The sequence below is a fragment of the Zalophus californianus genome, chromosome 2 (assembly GCF_009762305.2).
Source record: "Zalophus californianus isolate mZalCal1 chromosome 2, mZalCal1.pri.v2, whole genome shotgun sequence".
In the NCBI taxonomy this organism is placed as follows: domain Eukaryota; kingdom Metazoa; phylum Chordata; class Mammalia; order Carnivora; family Otariidae; genus Zalophus; species Zalophus californianus.
In genome coordinates, this window is record NC_045596.1 from 1,552,950 (window position 1) to 1,569,973 (window position 17,024).

The 17,024-nt window shown below is 58.7% G+C and overlaps 1 protein-coding gene across 6 annotated transcripts in view; it reads left to right on the forward strand.

Moving 5' to 3' along the window:
• Positions 1 to 17,024, forward strand: part of CFAP99 (cilia and flagella associated protein 99) — a 42,155-nt gene that overhangs the window by 7,945 nt on the left and 17,186 nt on the right. For all 6 annotated transcript variants that reach the window (XM_027597616.2, XM_027597620.2, XM_027597619.2 and 3 more), the window contains 7 exons: positions 1,127 to 1,254; positions 11,068 to 11,212; positions 12,034 to 12,128; positions 13,463 to 13,575; positions 14,774 to 14,951; positions 16,478 to 16,558; positions 16,738 to 16,812. In XM_027597616.2, the coding sequence (XP_027453417.2) occupies positions 1,144 to 1,254; positions 11,068 to 11,212; positions 12,034 to 12,128; positions 13,463 to 13,575; positions 14,774 to 14,951; positions 16,478 to 16,558; positions 16,738 to 16,812 (798 nt within the window). In that variant the 5' untranslated portion in view covers positions 1,127 to 1,143. The remainder of the gene's footprint in view (positions 1 to 1,126; positions 1,255 to 11,067; positions 11,213 to 12,033; positions 12,129 to 13,462; positions 13,576 to 14,773; positions 14,952 to 16,477; positions 16,559 to 16,737; positions 16,813 to 17,024) is intronic.

Here is a 17,024-nt window from a genome sequence, read left to right on the forward strand (position 1 = left end):
TCATCTTTGGGAGGTGGTATAGTTGTCCCTGAACTTTAACTCTGCTACTCCTCTTCCTGGCTTGCTTCAGCGTTTCATGTCAGAGGTTCTTCGAGGTGTCCAGGGGCGTTTTGTCCTCACTCTCCTTGCAGGGGGGGGGGGGGGGTGGGACTCAGCCAGCGGCTGCATCAGCTGGGACCGGCCATCTCCCTGGGGACCCCAGTGACGGTTTGTTTTTCCGCTGTCTCCCCTGGGGGACCTTGGTCTGGGGGCTGCTATCTGGAGCCATCCCAATTTGTTGGGGGTGGAGGAGAAGTGCCCCCACTGTCCCCAGGGCACTAGTAGCTTGGCTCCGCCAACAGCTGGAGCCTGGGAAGACCAGCAGGGGGGTGGCCCAGAGGTGCTGCTCAAGTAGGTGAAACAAAGGGGAGGGTGGGGAGGGAGACTCTGCTGGGCCTGGCCACCCCCCAAGGGCAATTTGGGGGTTACCTGTTAGAACCAGTTCCTGGGAGCCCAGCCCCACCCCAAGCAGCTTCTCCAAGGTCTCCCAGAGAGGGTCTCTGGGCAAACCATTCTCCTGGAGCTAGTATGTTTCTGGAATGTTCAGTGCCTCTACCAGGCCTGGCCACTTAACCAACTGTGCAGTCTCTCCAGGTGTTGGGTCCTTCATCTTTAAAATGGGGGTGTTGGATCTGGTGACCCGAGGACTCTTCTTGCCCCACCCTTTTGGGATTAGGTCACCCGCCCCTCTGGGCAAGACCTGCTGCATAAACTGTCACTGAACCCCAGCTGGGCTGACAGATGTTCAGAGCTCCACCCCCCAGGGGTCATCCCCACCCCTGCACAGTTGTAGGGCTTGGGGCCACCTTGGGGAAGACTGGGAGCCTCCAGGGGCTGTGGGTGAGGGCTCCCCAAGGCCAGCCTGGGCCCCTCGGGTAGCAGAGGCCAGCAGGGACACAGTCCAGGAAGTGGGCCCAGGTTACTGCAGCTGGGGTCCCTCTTTCCCTCTAACACGCCTTACTCTGAGAGGCCCCAGGCTCCCAGGGGGCGGCCGTCTGTTGATAGGGTTCTGTGGCGGCCTTTGCCACCTGCTGACCTGGCAGCCTAGAGGCCCTGGAGGGCGTGACCTGGAGTGGTTTGCTTTTAGGGTCCTGCCCTGGGAAGATGGCCTACTACAGAAAATGCATTGAAACTGTCATTGAGCAATTGAATAAATTTAAGCCTGAGAAGGACAGTCCTGAGCAGTTCCTGGAGGCTGCATCCACCGCCCTGCAGGTAGGTTCAGAGTGGCCACTCAGGGCTCGCTGGGAGGTGTGCCAGTGACACATGTCATGTAGCTAGTTACTTTCTAGCAAAACAACATCAAATCCCCTCCTCACAGCTGCTTTCTTTCCCACCTGGGGAAAAGGCTTGGGCACAGCTCCTGGGCATGCTCAATGTCACCGTAGGTCACGATGGTGACCCTTCAGGGCGGGAAACCCTCTGTGCCTCGAGAGGCACTCCTGGTGTCCAGAATGTGCGTCAGACCAGTCTCATGAAGAGAAACAGTGGCACCGCGACTCGGGACATGCCTGTGCGGTACCATCCAAAACTGAAAATAGGTTAAGAGTCAGCTCGGATGAGCCGCCATTCTGGAGAGTGGCGTCCTCCCCAGGGCAGCTCTGCACGGGCAGCGAGTGAGCTGAGCGGCCTCCCACAGAGCGGCAAGGCCCACGGGAGCCCCCAGCTCCTTCCTCTTGTGACCCACACCTGGAAGAAATAAGGGGCCTCCCCCCGGTGACTCGGCTATGTCCCCGTGCCCCTGCATGGTCCCTGCGCTCTCCTCCCCCAACCGCAGCCCACCCCGTTTCAGGCACACACAGAGAGTCCGCTGGACGGGATCGTGGGATGGGAGCAGCGCGGTGCAGCACATCCTGCCCCTCAGCAGCCCTCAGAGGCCTCGCTGGGATGGAGGACTCTGGCCTTGCGTCCGCCGGCCAGCTGTCGAGGGGGTGCTCGGGTTGCAGAAGCATGCACTGTGGGGGCCTGCCTTCAGGACTTTGGGACACGGGCCCTGTTGGATGGGGCCTCAGGAAATGCTGTGGGACCCCCCCCCCCCCACTGCCTGCCCGTCGTCATCCAGCAGGGAGAACACCTGCGCCTGCACGCGCGCTAAGGCAGGGTCGCGGTGGCGAATGCACTCCTTCCGGGAGGTTTGCCTCCAATTGCTGCTGCCGCAGCTGTGTTCATTTACCAGGGCCCGTGTGAGCTACTCACGGCACCCACCCCCGGGGGGCCCAGCTGTGACCAGGCCCCACCTCTAGGCGCCACCCCCCCAGCCCCGTCACCTGCTCAGCTGCGGCCTCTGCCGGGCCCCGGGCCACAGATGGACTCCCTTTCCCTCGGGGTGTGGTGGGGTATTTTCCCCCTTCCTTGGCTGCCTGTGGTACAGCAACCTAAAAACGCAGAGAGGGGGCAGGGTGGACGGGCATTGGCCTGCCGAAGTGCCCGGGGCCCTGGGCGGTGTGCATACACAAAGGCTGGAGGGCTTCCAGCAACCAGAGACTCCCACGAGAGAAAGCCTGGCTGCTGACCCGGTGCCCGCTCCCCAGTGTCACTCAGGAAAGGACCGGGCAGGGTCCGTCCCCCCACACCCCTGCACCCATCTCTTGAGCTCTTGCCCTGAGACCCTCGGCACGGGGGGGAGGTGCCAGGCCACAGTGCCCTGTCCCCAAGCAGAACCGGCCTCCCCAGAGCCCGCTTGCAGCCCGGCCCCTTCGACCGCTCCCGGGCAGGGCTGCGTGTCTGTCTGCCCACCTCGGGTCTTTCCCGGCAGCCATGACTGCTGTTAACTCCTCTCGTCCTAAAAGAAAGACCTCACCCAAGGTTCTCACCTTCCACTTCCAAGAAGGCTCCTTGGTGTGTCTGCTGTGCCCCCAGCTCCCCTGCCCGCACCCCTCCAAATCTTTCACCCCTGCTCGGCATGAACAGTAGAGTTAATAATGTCTTCATTGCTCAATAACAACCATTACAGAAAGTTGGGTTTGTTACAACAATAGTGTGGGGTGTTTTTCCCCACAACCAATAGATTATTACCAGCGAGCCCTGCGTGATGCCCCCCTGTGTGCGTTTCTGTTGGGGGGGAGACCAGCACCCCAACCGAGCCCCGGGGAGCTGCCCGGCATCCCTAAGAGGGGCGCCGATGCTCACATCAGGCGGAGAGGCAGCTGAGTTTTCTGACACGCTGGTCCTCCCAGATCCTTTCAAATGTGCACCTCGAGTCCCGACAGTTGGGACAACACACCCTTGTCTCCAGCTGTCAGAAAATTGGTGCAATCCACTGCTTTTGTTAGACCAAGGCTCAAGACTGTCACCTGGAAGAGAATGATCCGGCACAGAAACGGACTGGCCGACTGGTGGAGGGCAGGTTTCTCAGTTCAAAAAAAGATAAGTTGAAGTCCTAACTGCTGGCTACCTGTGAATGTGACTCACTGAGAAACGCCATCTTTGCTGATATAATTAAGAATCTCGAGATAAGATCGTACTGGATTTAGGGGGAGCCCCAAATCCAGTGACTAGCATCCTTATAAGAAGAGAGGAATCTGGACACAGACGCAGAGACACAAGGAAGAGGGCCCCTGTGACCTCAGACAGAGTTTAGTGGCGCATCTATGAGCTACAGACACCGGGATTGCTGCAATCACCCCCCATGGGGAGAAGCACGGTGGGGACTCTCCCTCCGGTCCCCAAGAAGGGACTGACCTTGCAACATCTCAGTTTTGGACTTCTGTCATTCCTGCTGTTTCCAGCTGCCAAGTTTGTGGTAATTTGTTACAGCTGCCCCAGGACATTTGCATAGACAGGGAGCCTCCTGGCAGAGACCAAGGGCCAGGTGGCACACTCAGGGTGGCTGCCGGAATGCTGGGCTCTGGGGACCAGGTAGAGGAGAGGATGCCTCAGGTGGTCAGATGAAGCCTGGCTGAAGGGTGGGGAAAAGTCCGAGGACTTGTGGGCTGGGGGAAGAGCGCGCTGACTTTCTCTCTGCAGATTGGTCTACAGGTCACGGCACATGTAGGTGCTGAGACGTGGGCGTTGAGCCTCTCTAGGCACCAGTCTCCAGAATGGCCTGACAGCGGCACAGAAGAGCTGGCTGGAGCTGGAGGAGGGAAGGAGGGGCAGGTGGGCGTGAGGGTGATGGCACCAGCAACCAGGCATGCTGCCAGCAAGTGGCCTGTGCCCCCCGGCCGAGCCCTCAGGGAAGGCTGGGAATGAGAAGGGCCCCTCCCTCTCTCCACGCTCCAAGCTCGACCCCCACAGTTAATGTCACTTTGGAACAGGCATCGTTTCATGAGAGCACCACAATGGTGGACTGGAGGGTTTCCTGTAGGGGGGATGGACGCTGGGGGACATTACTCCCTGGGCCCTGCCCTGGGCCACTCCTTTCCCTCCCGCACACTCCCAGAGCCCCACGTGGCCAGCCGGCATGACAGCTGGGCCACCAGGCTGAACAGGTGGGCATAAGAACCTCCAGAGAATGGACACCGGCCTTCGGGACAGCGGTGTGGGCGTGCTGGGCAGAGCAGGCAGCTTGGGGCATCCACAGAGTCCATGAGGTCTCAGCAGACCTCCGACAAGGATCTGGCTTTGGGAGAGAGTACCTGAGGGGTGGGAGGTAGGGGAGAACGGAGCTTCCTCAGGCAGAAGGAGCCGCATGAGCCGGGGACAGCGGAGTCCTGGCCTGTGGCAGGCGCTATGTGGTCAGGGTGGCCAAGCAGAGCCTGAGTGCATAGCAGCTTGGATCCCGGGACCATCTGGGCAGCCCATGGGCAAGGGCAGGCAGGCAGGTGAGTCCTGAGCGGGAGAAGGGAAAGGTCAGCACGGGGACAGCGGGAGACGTACTGGACAGCTGCCCAGTCCGACAGTGCAGGGGTGAGGTGGGGAGGGGAAAGGCCTGGCCGAGCACCCAGCCCAGCCCCCCGCCAGGGAGAGAGATGCTGGGGAGGGTGGCAAGGGGGAAGGGAGGGGGCTCGTGCAGGAGGGGGGGGGGAAGGCAGGGGCCTGATATCACCAGCCATGTCCTTGCCTGGAGGGTGGCGGGGCGGCGGCGGCGGCGGCGGCCGCGTCCCGGAACGCCTTCTTACTCTTCTGGTCGGTAGCTTCACAGAAGGCCTGGGCTCAGGAAACCGTTTTTAATTTAGTATTTGTTCAGTGCCTCACTTATTGACATCAAAGATCCAAAATCCAGAAGGTCCAAAACGGTATCCAGTGGGGGCTCTTCCTCTCCCCCTGGCCCTCCCAGGAGACAAGCAGAGACCAGTGTCCTGCGGTTCCTTCCAGAGACCGTGCAGGCCTCTCCCGCAGAGATACTGCCATGTGGTGAAAATTACGTCTACACAGTATCTTTCGTATATGGAAACGATATCATTTTTATATAAAATTTTTAAGCAGTGTTAGCAGATGGTAACCCATGGTCTCACAGTCCTGCACTTGGCTGTTTGCCCTGAAGCTTCCCTGGAGGCTTGCCCTGTGTTGGTGGATGCGAGCGTCCTACCTCCCGACTGTGACGGAGTCACGGCAGCTGTCCCTGGTCGACGGGCTCAGAGGTTGTGTCCGGTGTTTCAGGATGAGAAGCATGGTGGGGCTGACGGGTCTGCCCGTGCTTCTGCAGTCGGGGTCAAGTCCCGGAAGAGGCAGCTTCTCCCTGAGAGAGAGTGGGCCCTGGTGCGCTCCATGGACACAGCCAGCTCAGTGGACCCATCACAGGGAGCAGCATGCCGACCGTGTCCTTGACCTTGCTTACACACTGTGCTCGCAGCTAGTTTCATCGTTGCCAGATAGGCGGGGAAAGGCACTGGGGGTAGTTATAATCAACACTTCTCTTATTTTAGCTCCCGAGTTTTGAAACAGTATGTGTTTCTATGTCTGAACTATCTGTTTAGACCTGTATCTGTTGGGAAACAGTGTTTGGCTCTGAGAAAATCCTGAAAAGCAATGGCTTGAAGAAATTAGAGGTATCTTTGCTCACATAAGAAGCAGTCTGCAGACGGGCAATGTAGGGTGGGCTCAGCGGCTCTGGGGTGCCATTAGGAATGCATTCTTCTTCCTCTCTGCTTGGCACTCCTTAGAATGTACCTTTGTCTTGAAGTCACAAAATGGCTGCCCTGCCTCCAGCATTGCATCCATATCCCAGGTAAGAAGAGGAGAAAGGCAAAGAGCATAAGGCAGGTGCCAGGTGAATCTGCCTAACTTTCTAGGAGCCTTCTTGGAGGCTACCCCTGGCAATTGGCCTTTAAATCTCATTGATTAAAGCCATTTGCTACATGGCTCCGTCAGCAGGGGACTGGGAAAAGTTCTAGCTGAGCACACCATCTGCGATGAGATAGCATTTTTCTGTTGGGCAGGAGTAAAGGAGAAGGGGTTGTGCCGACGACATTTGGCAGCCTCAGCTTCCTCTCTCTGCTTTTCTCCCTGACTTCAGCCTTGGCATCACTGACGAGCAGGGGCCCCTGGGTATTCTTCCTGTGCTGAAATCTGCACCCAGGCCCCTCTCCTGCCTTGGACCCTGGTCTCGCTCTGCCCTAACTCTGTGGTGCCGGCACACAAGCCGGGTCTGGCAACTCCTACAGGAGGCAGCTGGTGATGGTGGAACGTGGGCAGACTTGCAGGCCTCTGGGTCCTCTGCCCCCAGGCCTGGCCCCCTCCCAGGACTGTCCGTGACACTGTTATCCAAGGGCTTGCTTCCCTCCCTGGGGGCTGGCCAGGGGCTATGGACTTGGGAGTCCTGAACTGGACCAAGGCCCAAAATGGTATGACAACACTCAGAGGCCCTTGGGTGGCCACCGCCCTCTGGGTTCTGTGACTGAGGCTGGTTTGGGGTTAAGGTTTAGCTCTGGTACTGGGGCCCCCTCTGCAATTTGGCCCCGGCCCTACCTCCTTTAGAGAAAGCCCGGCCAGCCCGGCCAACCCAGCCCTAGCAGCCCTCCGCTGGCCTGGCCGGAAGGACCTGGTCTGAAGCTCAGTGGCCCCTGACCCATGTCACCCCACCAGGCCTCAGTCTCCCCTCTGTGACCAGCTGGGTTCCCTGGCGGTGAGGACCTGGCCCTAGGCCCAGCCTAGCCCATGGGCCAGGGTGTCATTTACTGCCTGGCTCTGCGTCTTCCGGGACCCTGGGCCTCGTGCAGCCCTGCCTGACCTCCTTGCCTGGGGACTGACCGCATGAGGGCTTCCAGCCACAGGCTCAAGGCTCTGACCTTATTAAAAATACATACTCACACTTCCCAAACGCAGACGTAATGAATGAGAAGCAGAGTCACTGTTGTCTGAGCCTCGGAGGCAGGCATCCTGCAGAGTCATGCAGCCTCGCTCCAGCCCCGCTGACTCATTGCTCTCCGACCGGCCCGCACCGCCATCCTGGGCTTCCTCAGAGAGAGCCTGCCCGGTGTGGGCACAGCCCGGGAGTTAGAGGCCCATGCAGGGAAGTGGACACAGAAGCCTGGTGGGACGGAGACCCCGCTCTGCGCCCAGCCTGCACTCAGCGAGGTCTCTGGGTCCCCGCCACGGCCCAAAGAGGCAGGACATTCTAGTCCCTCTCCCATGAGCACCGGGGCGACGTTCTCACAGAGACGGGCAATCACCTGCCAACATGCACTGCTAGGCGAGGGGGCTAGCCGATGTCTGACTGTGGGAAGGTCAGGGACGCCTCCCAGGTCAGGGAGCACCTGAGCACTCCTGGTGGGAGCGAAGGAGCAAGTGTGCAGGGAAGAGCATTGCACACAGAGGGAACAGCCAGCACGGAGACCCTGAGGAGACATCTGACATGCTGGAGAAGCAGAGACAGGCCAGTATGGCTGGAGTGGGGCCAGGGTCGGGTATGGACTCAGACGGAGCCTCACCAGCCACAGTAAGGACTCCTTCTGGAACGTTCTAAAGAGGGACAGACATGATGTCACTTCCATTTTAAAAGAATTGCTTGGTGGCCAGGTTGGAAATAGAGGGCGGGCAAGCGGAGAAGCCAGAACGCAGCTGGTTTCCCCTAGCTGTCCATGAGGCATTGGGAGGGAGCAGAGAGAAGCATCGGGGGTTTGGTCTGAACAGCTGGGAGCAAGGGTTGTGCTTATGGACATGGGAAGGCTGGGGAGGGTCAGGTTTGGGCAAAGCCCAGGAGGCCAGCCTCCCACACAGCCACCAGACAGACGAGTGGGGGGAGGAGCAGGAACAGACGGAACTTTCTGGAGTCCAGGGAGGGCCGGCTAGGTGAGGCGTCCCAGGGGCTAAGTGCAAACAGTGAAGAAACTGGGCGGGAGGGATGGGCCCTGGGAGCCAGGATGTCCACAGGCACTATTAGCATGAGAACATTGCTACCAGGGGCTCGTCCAGGCACTGGGAGGAGCCGGGCTTAGAGCCCAAGTCTGGGGCAGCCCGGGGCTGCGCATCGGTCACCTCTGCCGTGGCAGGAAGAGGTGCGTTGTTTCCCTCGCCCTGCCGTCCCTCCTGTAAGGGCAGGACCAAACTGTGCCCAGAACCACGGGGGCAGAGCCCACGGAAGAACCTGGTCCCCGGGCTGCCAGCCCCTGTGGTGCCGGTGGGAATGACACCATCTGCCAAGACAACATCCAGATGTCCCACGCACGCAGGTGGGGACACAGGCTCTCTGAGGTCCTGTGGCTTGTCCAGGAGCCCTCAGGTCGTCTCGTTTCTCTGTTTTCTTAGCATGAAAATGGGAAGAAACCATGAAGGAAAGGATAGATTTGACCTCAAAAAAAAAAAGAGAAACCCCTGTGTGCTCTGTGTGCCGAAAAATATTTTACACAAAGTTAAAGGGCAAATTACAAACTCACAAAAATAACTATCCTATTAGTGAACATGTTTATTGCCTTACTCTATAAAGAGTTCATAGGGGCGCCTGGGTGGCTCAGACGGTTAAGCGTCTGCCTTCGGCTCAGGTCATGATCCCAGGGTCCGGGGATCGAGTCCCACATCAGGCTCTTTGCTCAGTGGGGAGCCTGCTTCTCCCTCTACTGCTCCCCCTGCTTGTGCCCTCCCTCTCCCTCTCTCTCAAACAAAATCTTTTTAAAAATAGAGCTCATAAAAATGGTTAAGAAAAATACTGTCCCAATAAAAAGTTAGCCAAGAATGTAAATTGATAATTCACAGAAGTACAAATAAATGTCCAATAAACATAGGAAAATTTCACTGCTAATAAAAAAATTTCAAAATAAAACAAGATACTAAAATGTATCTAATAGATTGCCCCCCCAATTTTTTTAACGACACTGCAGGTGAGTTTATTTTGATGTGCTTTGCACCTGTCAGGGGCCAGGTCCACACTTCGGCTTCATACCGTATTAACTGTCTTGTGGCTGCATCCTCAGTTCCACGGAGCATTGCGCCTGTGGCGGCCTTGCTCCCCTGGGACAACAGGAGAGAGTGACGTCCCCCCCCACTGACACTTAGGCTCTTACCCTTTCCCCTTGCCCTGAACTTCTTTCTTTTTCTTTTCAGAAAGAAGTAAAACATTTAGTGGGCATAAACATACTACATATACCCGACCGATACAGTTAGGCACCACATGCAACATAGTATTTGCAAAATCTTTACCTTACAATTAACACGGCAGGTTTAATACCACATATATGAACGAGTCTAAAATGTACAGCACAGGAAGACATATGATGACTCTTTTTTCTCCTGAAGTTGAAAAGCCTGGAATATATGTCCAGCAGCAACAGAAAACATTTTGTCTTTCAGTGTAAAGAATTGTGCAAGGCTGACATTCCAGCACATTAAGTTAGGGCACTCCTCCGCTCCAACGGGAGAGCCAAATGACAGCAGCTAGCCGGACACAGGCAGAAACCGCCAACGGTTCAATCGATAAGAGTAAGGCAGACGATAGGGGGAAAAATGCTTGAAAAAGTTTTCTTCTGAAATGCCCTGAACTTGTCGTATTTGGGTACCTCCTGCATTTTGGTTGGTTCCCTTCCATCCCCAGAAGTGTGATTGCTGGGTTAAAGGGGATGGGAGTATAAGGTGCCCGAAAGGTGTTCCCAGACTGCTTGCAGGAAAGGCTCCTCAGCACCTGTTCCCCCGCCGGCTAAGGCTCTGCGGGCAATATTGGATGTTCTTTTTCATTCTTCTATTTTCAAAAGCTTAATTCCTTTTTTGAATAAGTAGCGTGTGACAACCCAGGTTACCAACCCCAAGGTGTTGCAGTCTCCCCAGCACGACCCCCAGCCCCTCCCAGGGTAAAGTCCCTGCTGTTACTGGTAATTCCTGCCTGGCTTTGCATACCCAAAGAGTCCCACAGAGGCGCCCTTATGGTTTTCTTTTCCTTTGGGGGTTACTTTTTTGTTTTTAAGATTTTATTTATTTATTTGACAGAGAGAGAGACAGCCAGAGAGGGAACACAAGCAGGGGGAGTGGGGGAGGGAGAAGCAGGCTTCCCACGGAGCAGGGAGCCCGATGCAGAGCCCGATGTGGGGCTTGACCCCAGGACCCTGGGACCATGACCTGAGCTGAAGGTGGATGCTTAACAACTGAGCCACCCAGGCGCCCCGAGATTTACTTTTTTAATGACTCGTTTGGAAACCTTTATAAGAGCTTGCGCGTCTTTTCTCTTATTGTGGTAAAACACACGTGAGGTAGAATTTACCATCTTAACCATGTTAAGCACACGCTTCAGCGGCAGTAAGTACCTTCACATTGCACAGCCATCCCCATTCTCCGTTCCCCAGAACCTTCTCCTCTTCCCCAACCATCACTGTCCCATGAAACCCTAGCTGCCCCCCCCCACCCCGCCGTCGCCCCTGGCCCCCAGCATCCTGCTTTCTGTCCTGGGAATCTGGCTCCTCCAGGGGCCTCCTATTTGTGAAATCACATATTTGTCCTTTTGGAGCGTTTGTTTTAATGCATCATTTCCATGTTTATTTCTGTGTTTGCCCCTAGCTCACCATCACTATCCAGGAGCACCCGAGGGACCACATCCTGGGGGGGACCCTCTGGGTCTGAGGCTCTGCCCACTGCTCTGGGGGGAGTGCCCTGACTGAGCTCTTCCCCCGCATGGAGGGACGCCTGGCCTAGCCCGTGGCCCCCTCCCAGCTGTTTCTTTTCTAGACTCTGAGCCTCCAGAAGCAGGCGTTCATTTTGGAGGTGCTGTCCGGGTGCCTCGAGTACCGGAAGTTGCTGGCCGTGGTGGTAGATGCCTTCTACGTGCGGGCCGGCTGGCTCTGCCCACGGGCCGACTACAACCTCTTCGAGGGTAGGTGTCCCTGCGGCCCAGGCCTGCGGCCCTTGTCTCTGGCATGAGGGCCGCAGACTCGCAGCAGCAATAATGACCAGGTGGAGTGGGAACGAAAGGACACTCCTCAGGCTCCTGCTGTTTCTGCGGCACTTGTGTTTTCCGAGGTCTCCCGACGGCCTGTTACCTCGCTGGGTCCTCGTGGGTGCCTGTGAGTGGGCGGACCAGGGTCCACCTGACGACACGGACACAGACTCCAGGCCCACTAAAGGCCGCAGGGCTCCTGTCCAGGGGGACGGGATGGGGACTGAGGGGGGCTGGGGGGCTGAGCTTGGTGGCCGGAGGCCAGGTCCGGAGCTGGCTCCTGGGCCCCGCCTGCGCCCCTGGGCACTTGGCTCAAGTCAGCAGCACGTCACTGGCCCACCTAGCAGTCGGTGTGACCAACAGTCCCGCGGACGACCCTCACCTGGCCCAGGGACATTCAAGTTACAGTCAGCTCGAGGCTATTCGGTCTCTCAGAATTAACAAACGAAAATCCGGAATGATTTACTTTTACCCAGGGGACTTCTGGAATTTCTGAGAACTCATCAAATGAGTTAGTGTGTGTGGAAGTGGGATGGAAGGCACCGCACGCTCACCTGTGTGAGACATTTGTGCCATGGTGTGTCATCCTGCCATTTTCACGGGGCGCCAGGTGGAGCTCCCGCCCGGACGGTGGTGGGGCCTGAGGCGCACCCCTCGGGCCCCTGGCCTCTGGCTGACTCCCCCAGGATCAAATGCTAGGGGGTGTGGGGGATGACACCCCAGGGTCTGCCCCACATTCATCGGCCCTGTCTCCTTAGTGATCTGCTACCTGGCCACGTTCCAGCTGGAGGAACTCGGCTTTCAGCTCTTCTGTGACATTGTCCGGGCCCAGCCTGTGGACAAGATGCACAAGGTGAGCCCCCCCCCCCCACCTGCCCTGCATCTCCCTTTTTTTTAAAGATTTTATTTATTTCATTGAGAGAGAAAGAGAGGGAGAACAAGTGAGAGAGAGCACAAGCAGGGGGAGCAGCAGGCAGAGGGAGAGGGAGAAGCAGGCTCCCCGCGGAGCAGGGAGCCCGATGCGGGACTTGATCGCAGGACCCCGGGATCATGACCTGAGCCGAAGGCAGACGCTGACACACAACTCTTGTGCTGCCTGGTCCGGCCCAGTAAACGACCTGTTCCCAAGGCCCACGGCTCAGGGTGCTCTTTTGGGGACCAGACGGAGGCATCCTATTTCCTAGTCCACACGAAGCTCTCCTGGGAGACTGCCCCATGTGGCCTCCCCTTCTAGCCAGTTTTCCAGAGCCTGGCTTGAGTGGTCTGTAGTGGTCCCCTGACTAGACAAGGCCCTCCAAGACAGAGTGTGGCTTCAGCTTGGTGGACACCCCTACACAGAGCAGCCCCCCAACAGGCCCAAAGTGTGGCCACCCCTCGGACAAGGGCTGGGGCCTGAGCTTCATCTCAGCAGTGCAGACGGCCACTCCTGTGGCCACCCCAAGCGACGGCCAGCCTGCTCTGCAGAAGCCTCCAGCTCCCCGAGGTGGCCTCCACTGAGAAGCTAAACTGTGCTGTTTTTCTAGAATCAGATCTGTTACACTTGAGGGTCCGGCCTGGAAAGCAGCTGTTAGGAGCCCACAGTTGCTGGACATCCCTGCTGTGGCAGGGTCTGGGCCGTGCCAGGGCACACACCCTCAATCCCTTGAGGGCCCACCCCGGGTACTGCCCTGGGCAAGCAGAGGCAGGCTGCAGAAAACGGTGCAACTCCGTTCTTGGTATTCGGGAGCCCACGGGGTGGGGGGGAGGAGAGGCCACTGTCCGCCTGTCCCCACCAAGAACTCTCCAGAAGTGGGGTGTGGGCCTTGCGGGTCCTGGGCAGCTGGCTCAAGCACAGGGTCCCCACCAGCGGGGATGGGCCCTGCTTGGCTGGGGCGTGCTCCAGGACTGGGGTGGGCTGCCCCGAAAGCCCAGATACCGTGTGTAGAAGTCCACATGGTGAGGGGCAGCTCCCCAGAGCAGGTACCCCAGCCCAGCAGGTGAGCACGGTCAGGCTCCCCTCTCTGTTCTAGGGAGGGAGGGTCTGTCAGGAGGGGCCTCCTGCCCTGGGGTGGACAGAGGTCTCCTCTCATGGTGCATAGCCACACCTGCCCGCTGGACACTGGCTTTCTGTGTGAGGAGAGCTGGGGGTTTCACCAGGTTGGGGGGTCTGGGCCCGAGCCCCCACAGTGGTTCCTGCTTCTCCCTCAGTTCCTCGGGTTCTTCTTCAATCCCCTAAACCTGTGCTCGTGGATCAAGGATGAGTGGAGCCTCATCTATGAGACCGCCCACGTGAGAGAGAACTGGATCGACCCCTTGATGAGGTGGGCCAGGCTGGGGGCCTCCCTGCACCCCACTTCCCAAAGCCGCCCTCACTGCCTGTCCCCATGCCCCTGACAGTCTTGGGAAAACGGTGGTTTCACAGGTGCAGGCCAGGACCTGCTGGAGAAGGACCAGCACGGGGGGCAGGGTGAAGCTGCCCCCTGTGGCTTCCCTTCTGATGGGGCTTGGGGGGTCCACCTTGTCTTCCTGGGGACAGAGAGACTGGGCACAAGCAGACCACGTTAGGTACCAGCTGTGTACAGGAGACCCAGAGGCCCAGGGAAGGCAGAAGCCCTTCTGTGGGAAGGAAATCGTGGCCCTGGGGTTGTGGAGTATCCCCTGAGCTGCCCCTGCCCCAGAAGAAAGAAAGTCCTTAGTCCCAGCCAGGCTGGATTCACTGTCCGTCCACAGGGCTGCCAGCAGGGGCCCGGCCTACAGGGCCCCGGGAGCTACCTCCGGGTTCAGCCCGCTTCCAGCGTGCCCCACCCCCTTGCCCCACCACCCGCGATACAGCCCTACCGTTGTCCGCTATAGGACCAGCCCCATCCCAGACCTGCCTTGCCCCACCTGCCCCTCCTGAGATCGCACTCTCCGTTGGCCCTCGGACATGCCCTTCCTTCCTCCGGGGGCCGTGGCCCTCCAGCTGGGGCAGGAACTATCCAAACCGTGTAGTCTGCCCTCAGGGGAGCCCCACTGGCCAGGCTGCTGATGTGGGAGATTCCCTGCCCAAACCCCTGCCCCAGGGCAACCGCGCTCCACCCCTGTAGCCCCTCCTACACCTGTCACCAACAGCACAGCTCCAGGAACCTTACAGCAATTGCCAGCTTGCCCTGACCTCCCTCCCCTGGGCTGTCTGCTGGCCCAGATTAGCTCCATGTCCCCACTGTCGCTCCTCCTCAGACTCGCTGGACTCCGCAGCGAGAGGATCTCTCTGTCCCCTCCTCCCAGCTCCCCGCTCACTCACTCACCAGCGTGGCTTGAGACCTCAGTGCTGCTGGCCCTGCTTCCCCACCTGCTGTGTGACTCTGGGGTGTGGCTGGTACTGTCCCTGCATCAGAGACATTATCACCCCCACCCTGAGGTAAAGCCAGGTGTTTGGGCGATGGGGGGGGGGGGGGTCCTTTGGATTCCAAGGACCGTGCCCTAGTTGACCTGCTTTGGAAGTGGCCCTAAGCAGCTTCTCCCACCTTTCCCTTCAAGATGGCAGCCGGAGGTCCAGGAGCTGATCCACCAGCTGGAGGAAGTGATGGCCATTCAGCCCCCTCTTTCAAAGACCAAGGCCAAGGTCACAGAGCCCAAGGAGTTCAACCTGACTGTCCCCCGGCCCCGCGCCATTCCAGTTCCCGAGCTGGTCCCTGTCATGGCCAAGTCAAAACCAGTAAGTGCAGGCATTTGCCGTGGGCCCGGCTGTGAGCCAGTAGCAGCTGGGCTCTTCCTAGGGCCGAGTGTGCTCTGGACCAGACCAGGAGTGTTTAATGACCCCACCCAGCTGACCTGGAGCCTGCCTGGTGGATTCCTGTGCTCCACATACTGAGGTCTGGTCAGTGACATGAAATGAGGCTGGGGGACCATGGGGCTCAGACCCATCTGGACTCGGCACTTGGAGCCTACTTGGAGCCTGTTGCAGCGTACCTCTCCCTCTCTATTCGGTAGTGCCCAGCACACACATACATCACCATATACTCTTCTGTACTCTTCAGGTCGTGGGCCGGTGATAATGTCTGTCTGTGTGACCCCAGTCATGTGGGCCTGTCCCTACCCCAGGGCCTTTGCACAACTCTCCCTCTGCCTCGACCCTCTTCCCCTCCCTCTTCTCCTTCTCCCTACCTTGCTGACTTCTCCTGCCAGTCAGGATGCATTGTATTGCAAATAACAGGAAAAAGCAGCTCGATCTGGTTTAGACCATAGAGAACTAGCTGCTTCTGGTTTGGTCAGAGTCCTTGCTGTGCTTCTGTGGGTCATCTTTATCTTTGGGCAAACTTCCGTCATCGTAGCAAACCATCCAGGGCATGAGAGGACATCTAGGGTCAAGAATTCCATGGCACTATGATTAGACCAGCTCGGGTGGCAGGCCTCCCCTTGAGCTGATCACCGTGATCGGGGTGCAATGTTCCGACCGGTTGTGGTCCCTGCCCCAAGCACCTTGGTGGACTCAGCTGCCCAGAACCAATCTGGTTTCCTCACAGAATTGAGGATTGCATGGAGGGTAAGGGGGTGGTGCTCGGGGGCCCCAGGGTCCCAGCCCACTCCCACCACCCTTAGGTCTATTGCAACCTGTCTGCCCAGAGAGGCTTTCCATAAACCCCTCACCCGTATCAGGTCCCTCGAGTTTTCAGATGCTCCTTAGACACACAGGGCAGAGGCCCAGGAATTAGGGTCTGGAGCTCAGGGCTTTCCAGGCTGTCCCTACCCCACCCCCCACGGACATGCCCCCTCCAGGCTGGCGAGGGTCTCCGTGACTAGACCCCACGGATACTCCTCGGGCCACCCTGGTCTCGGCAGTATTAATGCCGCGGCCCCTTCCCTTTCCTGGGCTCCATGACACTGACTTTCCTGGGCTCCGTGACACTCTCCTGGCCTCACCTGCCCCTCCAGGCCTCCTCCCTCATCCCCTGGCCCCCCAGTCACCTGCCTGTTCGTCCAGTGTCTCCTGGGCCTGGGCGCTATGCTCGGCTACCTTCCTTCTTGCTGCTGGCCCGACGTCCTTCCTTTCCCTCCCCTGGATGACCGCCAGCACCCAGGGATCCCAGTCAGAGCTCAGCAGCTTCCCTTCCAGCCCTGCCTCTCCTGGTGCGGGCAGCACCCTCCCGCACCCACATCCAGCTGGCCGCCAGCCTGGCACCTCCACACACCCCTCCAAACTGTAGCCGATGACAGCAGGCTCCTCTCCTGCCACCCCACCAGATCCCCAGGAGCACCTACCAGCCGCCCAAGGAGAGGCAGTTGCTAGAGATGACCAAGAGATTTAATCGCTGGAAGGCCGAGGTGAGGAGCCTTCCGCGACGCCTGCCTTCCTAGAGCCCTCGCCGTGGTGGTGGGTGGGTGGGGGGTTCTATGCAAAGAAGCAGGGGAGGAGTGGGGAGCTGGTCCATGCCCTTGTCCCTTCTGGGGCCCAAGGACGCCGGCTGGTGGCCAGTAGGGCCAGAGTCATGCACTGCTTGCAGGAGCTGCTGCTAAAGGCGAACATCGAGGAGATGCGGTGTGCGGTGCCCAGGTCCCGGGGGGAGCCCCTGATGCAGGTAACCCCCAGCGCTCCACACCCTGGGTCAGTCTTCATGGTGGCACGGACACATTGCTGCGATGCCCTGCCAGCAGCGACACAATGAGCCCCTCATTTAGTCTTTCCAGGCTCGGTTCACAGAGGGGCAGGCTCCCCGAGCCAGGCTGAGCTCAGCCTGAGCGTGCAGGTGCGGACGCACCTCCCAGACCACTGCGGGCACGCGTCTTCTGT